At 46.1% G+C, this 11245-nt stretch overlaps 1 protein-coding gene across 2 annotated transcripts; it reads left to right on the top strand.

Moving 5' to 3' along the window:
* Window positions 1-853: 853 nt before the first annotated feature.
* LOC120915251 (zinc finger protein 7-like) lies at window positions 854-10975 on the top strand. Of its 2 annotated transcripts, none has more exons than XM_040325610.1 (2): window positions 854-1041; window positions 8725-10975. In XM_040325610.1, exon 2 carries the CDS (start codon window positions 8733-8735, stop codon window positions 10890-10892), a length of 2160 nt encoding a protein of 719 aa, XP_040181544.1. In that variant the 5' UTR covers window positions 854-1041; window positions 8725-8732; the 3' UTR covers window positions 10893-10975. The 2 variants fall into 2 exon arrangements, with proteins under 2 accessions (XP_040181544.1, XP_040181543.1); XM_040325609.1 differs by lacking the exon at window positions 854-1041 and adding an exon at window positions 4144-4163.
* Window positions 10976-11245: the final 270 nt, after the last annotated feature.

Raw genomic sequence — 11245 nt, 5'->3', positions numbered from 1 at the left:
TTGGGAAGGAGGGTACTTGCATGTGCACAGATCACCCCTAAATCCTGCACACCGTACACAGATCACCCTTAAATTCCCCCATACACAGCTCACCCCTCAATCCTTATACATTTTATATGTAGGTCCACCCGTATGATTTTTCCGTGCGCTTTCAGGGTTGGGGGACTTTTAGTTTTTTTTGGGCGGGGGGGGGGCGTCATTGAAGGACCCGGCCTTGGGGCGGCAAAGGAAGTAAATCCGGGGGGGGGGGCCCCATACAACATTTTGCTATGGGGCCCTGTGATTTCTAGTTACGCCCCTGATGCTGACACATGTTTTTTGCCACATTTTTTGCGCAGCGGCATACAGCAGCCGATTCATCTGAATAGGCTGCGTTAGGCTCCATTTTTGGGGGGTGAGCATTGTTTTTTCCCATGGAAAAGTGGGTTTCCTGGCTGTGTTTGGCATTAATGGCACTGCAATTGTTTGTTTTTAATGAAAGGTGTGAATGGGACTTGGACCTCTGAGGAAGGAGATGGGCAGGGAGCTTTGGCTGCAGATGAGTGGTCGGTGGAGGTATGTGGTATTAGTTATTGCCCCATGTTATATTTAGGGTAGAACTGAAATCACTTCACTTCCACTTAAACTTCCTATAAAGGTTGTCCGACTCCCTGTCCCCTGGCAGTGAATGGGCCGAGAAGAATGCGGCCCTATATGTGTGGACTGAGCTCAGGCCTTTGTCTCAGGCCCGGCGTGCTGCTGAGTGGGAGTCGTCTATCTCCCTCAAGGACCATCTGTCGCTGGAGGAATGTGAGCGGCCTCTTTAAGGACGGCCAGGAGGAGTTCCTGTCTGCAGATAACAAAGCCCCCGCCATCCCCTTTAAGGCTCTCCACTTAAAGGGATGATAAGGCCGCTGGAATGAGGCGCTATGGGGGATGGGAAGGAGCTAAAGATGGCTGAGCTGCTACAAGCGAGGTGTACTTCAGTTGGCTGAAAGTTTGCCGGAGCGGACTGGACCGGACGGGGCGGCCCGGCCTCGGTGTTCTGTGCGGCGGGGGAAGGTAAAGAGTTCCGGGCATGGCGGGGGAGCGGGAAAGCCCGGGCACGGCGCCGAGGGACAAAGAGCCCGGGGACTGAGGGGACAACAATGACTGGACACGGGACTCTAGGCCGGACATGTGCGGAGGAGGATGGCGGGGAGCCGGGGACATGGCTGAGGGGTGTGCTGTGCATGGGGGGCACCGGCCCGGGGGCGGACCGGGGAGAGGGGGCAGCAGTGCATGGGGGAGATGGCATGGAAGGTGGGGGCAGTGCATTTGGGGGGGATGGCATGGAAGGTGGGAGCAGTGCATGGGGGTGAGGGCAGTGCATGGCATGGAAGACGGGGGCAGTGCATTTGAGGGGGATGGCATGTAGGGTGGGGGCAGAGATGGAAGGCAGGGGCAGTGCATTTGGGGGAGATGGCATGGAAGGTGGGGGCAGTGCATGGCATGGAAGGTGGGGGCAGTGCATGGCATGGAAGGTGGGGGCAGTGCATTTGGGGGAGATGGCATGGAAGGTGGGTGCAGTGCATGGCATGGAAGGTGGGGGCAGTGCATGGCATGGAAGGTGGGGGCAGTGCATTTGGGGGAGATGGCATGGAAGGCAGGGGCAGTGCATTTAGGGGAGATGGCATGGAAGGTGGGGGCAGTGCATGGCATTGAAGGTGGGAGCAGTGCATTTGGGGGGGATGGCAGGTGGGGGCAGTGCATGGCATGGAAGGTGGGGGCAGTGCATTTGGGGGCGATGGCATAGAAGGTGGGAGCAGTGTATGATTTATGGCAGAAACCGTAGCATAGTTTGGGGGGGGGGGCAGTGCATAGGTCATGACAGAAAAATCAGATTGGGAAGATGGGGGGGCACATGGATTGTGGCAGAAGCGGAATTGTATGGGTATTTGGGAAATGCAAAGCATGGGCAATGTGGCTTGTGTGGGATGGGTAGCATGTTGCCAGTGTGGCTTGTGTGGGAGTAGCAGAAAACATGTAGTGTTGCAGGAAATGTGCATGGGCTGCGTGGTTTGTTTGGGAGCAGTGCATGGGCATGGAGGAATGGTGTGGCAGGAGTTGGGAGGGGCAGTGTGGCTTGTGGGGAAGGTCAGTAATTTACAGAGCTGGACCCTATGGAGCATGTGTTACCCCAGGAACTGCTAGTCTGGTTTTTGATGATGTCAATGCCAGTAGTCTAGGATCACTGTAGCAGTAGCTCCTATGGTTGGAGCCAGCAGAACATGCATGGTGTGCCCTGGAGTGGGAAATAATTTAGATGCTGTATCAAATCCAATTGGCATAATAGTTTAGACTGGAATGGCAATAGTTTACTTGTTGGTTCTATTCTATGGACTCTTTCATAGTGGCCCACACATTGAAACATCTGTTTTGCATGGCACCGAAGGGAGGTGCCTTGCCTCTTTGCATGTGTGTGTGATTTTTTTTTTTTAACTTTGATTCATTAATTTCTATGCACCACAGTGGAGCCGGGTGAAGAGTTCAGGTGATATGCAGAAAAATGCAGACATGCTACATTTTTCAGCACCTCTGCTCTGTTGTGTGAACAGGACACGCAGAATGTTTCTATGGGCCCTGGTGGAAATTCGGGGCCAGAAAATTTCTGCAAGTCTCTGCACACATGCAACGGGAAAGAGCCCTAAAGCAACTTATTTTTCTTGGTGTTATTGTATATCTTTATTTTGAATAGCAATTGTGTGTGTGTGTGTGTGTATATATATATATATATATATATATATATATATATATATATATATATATATATATATATATATATACACTTTAGCACTTCTGGTTAGTTGAAAATGGGGGTTGTGAAAATATTTCCCAACAAGTTTAAGCTGTGTCTTAGCCTTCTGTCTATGCCAGGGCTCAAAATTTCAAGTCCTGAGCTACTAGCCAGGCCTCAAGAGTTACTCGCCACCAGTTGCCCCACCTAATTCATACACTGCCCTGCGCCTAATTGCACCCGTAAACACGCCCTCGTAGATTATCGCATGGAGTGACAATGTTTTATGCAGAATCAAGTTACAAAATTTAATATTACCAACAACAACTTTAACAAAATGGGACAGGGCACTGGGGGCAGACCAGAGGGACAGGGCACTGGGGGCAGACCAGAGGGTCTCTTCCCCATTCTCTTGCTGTCTCCTCTGCAACTCCCATTCATCCTCTCTCTCTCTCCCATTCATCTCATCATCAGGAGCCTGTGTGTGCGGCTCCACGCTTGCATGTCCCCACTTCCCCCTTTTATTCAGGCTGGCAGAGAGAAGAGCTGCAGCACAGCGGGAGGGAGTACAATCCAGCGCTGAGATCCACATAACTGCACAGCCATTGACACCATAGCACAGCGCACACTGACAGCGCACACCACACATTGAGACCAGACTGTTCACAGTACTTAGGCTAAACTGTTGGACACTTACATAGCGCACAAGGAGAAGAAAACTGCACAAACTAGAAGGCTGCCGCTCTCATGTCAGGGTAACTTTCAGTGAGTTCTGCACCTGAGTGGTAATTTTTGCAATCCTCCACCTCACTCATTACTTTCTGCTCTCCAGCTACATTGGTCGGGGCCCGGGGGAGGGGGGCAGGCTCAGAGAGGTCATACTGTTGGGTCCCATGGCTTAATGAGAATTCTAAGGAGAGCACCTGTGTACTGCTCTGCCTGTGCGCGGCTCACCAGACTACTTTTCCCGAGCATGCACCTTTCCTCTTCGGCCGCCAATCTCATCGGGACTCTAAGTGTAGGCACAGATTGGAGGGAGATTGGTCATGCAGCCCTGTCATCACTCGCCCCCAGCTTAAATCCACTCGCCAAATGCTAGTAGGCGAGTGGAAATTTTGAGGGCTGGTCTATGCATAGACTTTTGCTTGAATGATTGAAAGGCAGTTTGCTGCTCCTTGCACAACTCCATTATGTCCTTTTAGATTTTTTTTTTTATATATGTACAACAAATAGGAAAAATAAAGGGGTGGCCTTTTGTTGTTTGACCTGCTGGGGACACACACGTCGGAAAGAGCGTTTGACAATCGTACCATTAGTGGACCCAACTTTACCGACGATTTTGACCGTGGGCCTGGCTAGGCTAATGTCGATGGATCCGAAGCGAAAACTTTTACAGTTTCAACTATGTGTATGTTGTAATCAGAAATCAAAAATAATATTCTATCTTTTCTATGATTTTTATATATGTGTTTTATTGTTCAGCGATCACTTTGATCTAGGAAACGGGTTTATGAATAATCGTTCAGTCTGCAAACAGTCAAAATTCTGTATGGCCAGCATTCGTGTAGGTGTTGATAATATTCAGTTAAACAAGATGCACATCTCAGACCTGATTTAAGATGGTGTAAAATTGTTGTGACAGCGCCGATTACATTTGTACAAGTTGGGAACCTTTTCTCTTCCTTCTCCTTTTCAGACATTGGAAACAAAGTTTTTTAAACTGGTTGTATATTAAAAAAAAAATTGTACTTTTACCTACAGGTAAGCCTATAATAAGGCTTACCTGTAGGTAAAAAAAATCGAAACCTTTACAGTTTAGGAGATATTCCCCTCGCAATTGAGCCGCTGACTGCAGCGGCGCATGCGCACAAGGGATTCTCGGCTTAAGGCCTGCTGGACCTTGCATTCGCGGGAGTGACGACATCGCGGCTCCAGCCACTCACAGTGCTGGAGCCGCGATACCCGGAAGACACGCAGAGGCAACATGTCATCTCCCTTGGCGTGGTCCAGATGAGTTACCGATGCCTCATTCTAAGGCAAGTATTTCATAATGAGCTAGTATGTGGTGCATACTAGCTCATTATGCCCTTTGCCTTACAGGTGACAAAAAAAAAAAAAAAACTTTGGGGACTATACAACCGCTTTTAGGCCCCTTTCACATTGAGGAGTTTTTCAGGCGGTACAGCGCTAAAAATAGCGCTGCTATCGCGCCTGAAAAACTCCTTCACTGCAGACTCAATGTGAAAGCCCGAGGGCTTTCACACTGAGGCGATGCGCTGGCGGGAGACAAAAAAATCTCCTGTCAGCAGCATCTTTGGAGCGGTGAGAGGAGCGGCATGTATACCGCTCCTTCACCGCTCCTTCCCATTGAAAACAATGGGAAACCGCGGCAATACCGCCCGCAATGCGCCTTTTTTTTCTGCTACCATAAAATCAGGCATTGTAGCGCGAGCTACAGTATGCCTGTCCCGATTTTTTTACCCCCGTACTCACCTTGTACTCGTACATCGAAGATACCGGGGAATGGGCGTGCCTATGGAGACGGAGGATGATTGACTGCCGGCTCTGGCGCGTCACGCTTCTCCGGAAATAGCCGAAATAGGCTTGGCTCTTCACGGCGCCTGCGCATAGCCTGTGCGCAGGCGCCGTGAAGAGCCGAGACCTACTCCAGCTGTCTTCGGGGAGAGTGACGTGCCAGGGCCGTCATAGGCACGCCCTCCCTCTCCATAGGCACGCCCATTCCCCGCGGGAGCCGAAATCTTTAATGTACAAGTACACAGTGAGTACGGGGGTAAAAAAATCGGGACAGGCATACTGTAGCTCGTGCTACAATGCCTGTCTCGATGGAAAAATGATGTAAGTGAGGGTGAACTACCGCTTTAATACCGCACCGCTAGCGGCTGATACCCGCGGCAATTCCGGCGGTATAGCGCCGCTATTTTTAGCGGCGTTATACCGCCACCGCAGCTCCCGCCCCAGTCTGAAAGGGGCCTTAAGTTCATCTCTGTGATCTGTATTAAGGTTTTGTAAATATTTTCTTTATTATGACCAGGACTAAAAAGTAACTGTCAGACGGGGTGCAGGGATGAGGAAGGGTGGACAAGGCATCGCCATCTGTTATGTCTTTCCTGGAAATCTACTTGCATGCTGGTAGATTCTCATGATAATCTACATCTAGACCTGGGTAGTGGCTGAAAACCACGCATTAACCACTTGCTTACTGGGCACTTTCACCTTCATGTCCAGGCTAATTTTCAGCTTTCAGCGCTGTCACACTTTGCATGACTATTGCGTGGTCATGCAACACTGAAATTTTCTAAAGTCATTTTTCTGCAGCCCTGATGGGTACACTTGTAATTGGGACACTGATCAGTGCCCTGGTTATCAGTGTAGATGTCCCCTTTGTGGATTTGCCAGTTATCGGCTCTCCTCACACGCAGCCAGCGTGAGGAGAGGACTGGCGTTAACCAGCAAATACTCTCTACACTGTGATTGGACGCAGCTGATCACATGGCTCTGTGATTGGCTCTTTACCCTGATCTGTGATCATCTGTGTGGTCACAGATATGTGCTGTGGGGGGCACGGGTATGTGAGCCCATGCTGTAGCCATCTTTTGGCTCTAGGGCAGGAAGTGGTTAGTTGTCACTTATTGCAGTGCCACCAGCCACCACTAGAGAGAGACTTGCCCAAAATATGCCAAGCTGGCTGGACACAGGCAGATGCACAATCCGGTGTACTCCAAGGGTCGGTTTACATGTGTGCGGTGTGTTTTTGGTGTGTCATGTCTTTATGCACGTTTTAGATCTGATTATAGGTACAGTACCATTGAACTCTATTATAAATGTGTGTTTTGATTAAAACATCAAAGATGCAGCCTCAAAATGTGTGTTTTAATAGAGTTCAATAGTAGTGTGCCTGTAAAAATGCAATGCACTAATAACAATGCACACATGTGAACCGGCCATGAGGGTTGTAGTTTGTCAGCTGACTGGTCTACTAAGCAACCATACCCACCGATCTGCCTCTGGTGAGTACAGTAGTTCCATGCACTGACACTAATCTGCATGCCATCAGATTGGTTCTTGTTCTTTCAGCCAATTGCTGCAGTACAACGAACACAAGGGCATAACTACACAATGCAGTCTAAGGGCTCTTTCACACATGCGAACCGTATGTCCGTTTTCGGATAAAAACGGACATGCATGTATCCCTATGGGATTGCGGATGAACATCCGCTAACGTCCGATCTCATCAGTCTCCGCTATGCTCCGTTTCTGCAGATGGCGGAAAATCCTATTTTTTTCATCCGTCTGCAGATCGGATGAACATGGACAGACGGTTTGTGTTTACCCCCCCCATAGAGGAGAGCGGAGATCTGACAGGGTCCTCTGCTGGCTCAGCGGGGATCAACGGAGCGATCCCACTGAGCAAGTGAGCAAGCGGATGTTAAAGGAACGGATCCTCACGGAATCCGTGTGACAGGGCCGTAAACACACAACCAAGCATTCAGGCACTAGTAACACTATGCAACAGTCTCTCTAGGAGTTGTGAGTTCTTTGCTTGGAATGTATTAATTGTTATATTATCTGCAGCAAGCAGTGTATAGAAAGATGTACAAAGATAAAGACAATGATATACAGAGAGATTGGCCTATTAGCTATAAAAGGAGAAAAAAACAGAAATGAGTGTAAAGTGCCAAGTTTACAGTTTCCAATAAATTGCCTATGCTCCACATTCCCCCCCCCCCCCCCCATTTTACTTGCCTGAGCCCCTTCATCTCCTCGGCCTTTCCCCACTGTCCTTCTCTCCACTTTGATTGGATAGATTGATATCAGCACAGCAATTGTCTCCCGCTGCTGTCAATTTAAATCCAAAGACGCAAAGGGCGGGGCTGCGTCCGAGTGAATGACTCAGGAGAGCGCCTGCAAGGGTACCCCCTCGGGAGAGCGCTTCTCTTGGGGGGGGGGGGGGAAGATATCTAATGCAGGGAGGAGCCACCAAGGGACCCCAGAAGAGGATGTTCGGGGCCTCTGTGCAATACGAGCTGCACAGTGGAGGCAAGTATGATGTGTGTTATAACTTTGTTTAAAAAAAAAAAAAAAAAAGAAGCTTTTAGTATCACTTTAAAACATGGAGCCAGCTAATAAAAGGTAAAACAACCTAGAAGCTGCGAGTTTGTTTTATACTGTGGGTGTCTTTCACAATTCTTTTAGTGGTGTTTGATCACCGCGGCGGTTTTTATTTTTTGCGTTATAAACAAAAATAGAGTGCCAATTTTGGGGGAAAAAAATGCTATATTTGACTTTTTGCTTAATTTTGCCCAAAAAATATATAAAAAAACGTTTTTTTTTTCATCAGTTTAGGCCGATACATATTCTACATATTTTTGATTAAAAAAAAAATTGCAATTTGATTGGTTTGCGCAAAAGTTATAGCGTCTACAAAATAGGGGATCGTTTTATGGCATTTTTATTAATATTTTACTAGTAATGGCAGCAATTGCTCAACAGGCAAGTATAATGTCTATTTAAAAAAAAAAAAAATCTTTAGGGCACTTTCACACTGGAGGTGGGTAGGCGTTGGTGGTAAAGCACCACTATTTTTACCGTTGTTTTTTGTAGCACTTTTCAGTCGTTAGCGTGCCTTTAACCCCCACTAACGGCCAAAAAGTGGTTTAAAAGCGCTGGCAAAGCGGCGCTTCCCATTGATTTCAATTGGCAGGGGTGCTTAAGGAGCGGTGTATACAGCTATCCTAGTTTAACTGGAACCCATTACTGAATCTGTTCTTTTGAGTCGTTCTATTTTTAGATCATAGAGAGGATTGAGAAGATAACATAAGATTATAACAACTCTGTTTTAATTGCAATTTTTAGTTGTGCAGAGACCCAATAGAAGAAACAAACTATATTGGTGTATGCTTTTTGAGTTCCATTTGTTTAATATTTTATTATTTTGTCTTCTATTTTAGGGTATTTCATGTTGGAGAGAGACCAGTTTCCGAGCGGGAGCACTATGAATAATCACTCTGCTACACAGGTAGAACTGTTCAACAGATTGGAGAGTGAGGACAGTGTGAAGGTGAAGTCGTGTTCTACAAATACTGAAGTTTGCTCAAAGTCTTCACCATTCAATTGCCAAATGGTGATGAGTACTTCTGTACAAAGCCTTCATGATGGAATGGCAATGAAAATTGGAAGCTTGCAAAAGTTAGAAGGGTCGGATAACCCAACATTAACAGTCAAAGAAGAGATTGATGACCTTGAATATTATCAGGAGCAACCGGTGTCTAGTATGGAACTCAAATGTAGTATTTGTTCTGAAACTTTTCCTTATGTTTCAGAGCTGATGTTCCATGAACAGCTCCATAATGGCAGCAGTCGCTTTGAATGCCAGCTCTGCGGTCAGAAGTTCCAGAGCTCTTCCAATCTGAAAGATCATTATAATGCCCACACAGGTGAACGACCTTATAAGTGTGAGTTATGTGCCAAAGCCTTTACACAATCTTCTTCTTTATTGGCTCATAAACGTACTCATACAATGGAAAAGCCATACAAGTGCGAAGTATGTGGAAGACTCTTTAAAGATGCTTCTAATTTTATAAAACATAGACGTCTTCATGGTGAAACACTAGATTTAGCTCAACAAATGCAAGCAGGTGGTCTACTCCTGAACGAAAAGCCCTATGCTTGTACATACTGTGATAAAGCCTTCAAGCGTACTTCTGATTTGAAAGACCATGAGCGTGTCCACACTGGGGAAAGACCTTACCGCTGTAGAATATGTCAGAAGTGTTTCACTCAGTCTTCAGTGTTAACTGGGCATATGCGCATACACACTGGGGAACGCCCATTTCACTGTAATGTATGTGGCAAAACCTTTAACAACTCTTCCAATTTTAAAAAGCACCAGCGTACCCATTCCATGAAGGACATCCTTGCAAAGGTTAAAGTAGAAAATGGCTTGTCTCCCGAAAAGCAGCCACTTCAAAGTAAAAATGGTATGGCCTTTCCAAAGGGCATTGGCGCCATCCTGTGCAGCAACAGCTTGAGTAATGACCTCCATCCAAGAACATTACCCAAAATGATGCTGGATGATGACGACTGCAAGGTCGTACTGGAAAAAGGCCCCATTGAAGTGAATGGAAACAAAGTATTAGGTGTGGATGTTTTGCAGTCGTCCTGTGCAGGAATGACTAGCGCCATGAAAGACAAAGATGCAGCATTTTCCAAAATGACAGAAACGAATACAAAAGAGGTGGTGCTTATTGAGGATGATGTCATTTTAGATTCAGACAGCTCAGTCTCAAATATTGATGCTGAAGCCAAAGAAAAAGCATGTAAAGATAATTTGGAAAAATGCATCCAGCCAAAACTGACAAAGGCTATAGATTATGGATATAACACTACTTCATTTAAAGTTGAAAAAGTACAACATGGTTCAAAAGAGCACGAGATATATGTGGAAATATCAGATGATAGCACTACTGATGATGATGATGAGGATAATGTTGTTCCTGCCAAAAGTTTATTTCAGTGCCAGAATCAAGGTCTCATCAATCCAGCAGATATAAAATTAGAGTATTCTCACTCTCTAGAAGAGGAAATGACTTGTGTTGAGGACCCTACACCGAATGTAAGAAACGCTCAGAATTTAAAAGCTGGTATTTGCAGTGTTGCAGACCTAGCAGAATCCGATGAAATGTTTTTTGAAAGATCCATGCAGTGTTGGGATTCCCAGATGGATGACTCTCTCGATGACCAAGATGACATGCAGTTTTTGGAGATGGATCCCAAACCATACATTTGTTTTGTATGTGATAAACGGTTTAAAAGGGCTACGGATTTAAAGGAACATTTGAGGGTCCACACAGGGGAACGACCTTTTGTGTGCCAAGTTTGTGGTAAGGGTTTCACACAGTCATCGGCCCTGTCTAGCCATCAACGCATCCACACCGGTGAAAAGCCTTTTCAGTGTGACATATGCTATAAAAGGTTTAATAATTCTTCCAACTTTTCTAAGCATAAGCGAGTTCACACAGGAGAACGACCTCACAACTGTCCACTCTGCGGAAAGAGCTTTCAGGAAAAGCGCCGAGTAAAGCGACATATGAAATCTGTTCATCATGTCCAAGAGTGAGACCGTAACCTGTTTACACACTTACTGACTGTTATACAAAATGTATAAATTGGACAGTGCTGTATTATGAACTATTGTAGCACGTTAAAGCCATTATCTTTTCCATAAGAAAATTATCTAACAGCTACACTAAGCTTCATGTCATTGTAACTGTAGGAAATTGTTATGCCTTTTAACCAAGCTTTCCCATAAATTATTTTCGAAGTATGGATATTAGTTCTAGATTTTCTGTAACTGGTATGATGAATATGACCTGAAAATCTTATGCTTGTGTAAAGGTAAAGCATTTGCACAGCTTTAAGTTGAGGAGCTTTTCTTTATAGATACTGAAACCTCTTTTGAGATGTGAATAC

Source organism: Rana temporaria, chromosome 10 (genome assembly GCF_905171775.1).
Source record: "Rana temporaria chromosome 10, aRanTem1.1, whole genome shotgun sequence".
NCBI lineage: Eukaryota > Metazoa > Chordata > Amphibia > Anura > Ranidae > Rana > Rana temporaria.
Note: the sequence above shows the minus strand (reverse complement) of the source record. Positions and strands in the feature narration are given on the sequence as shown.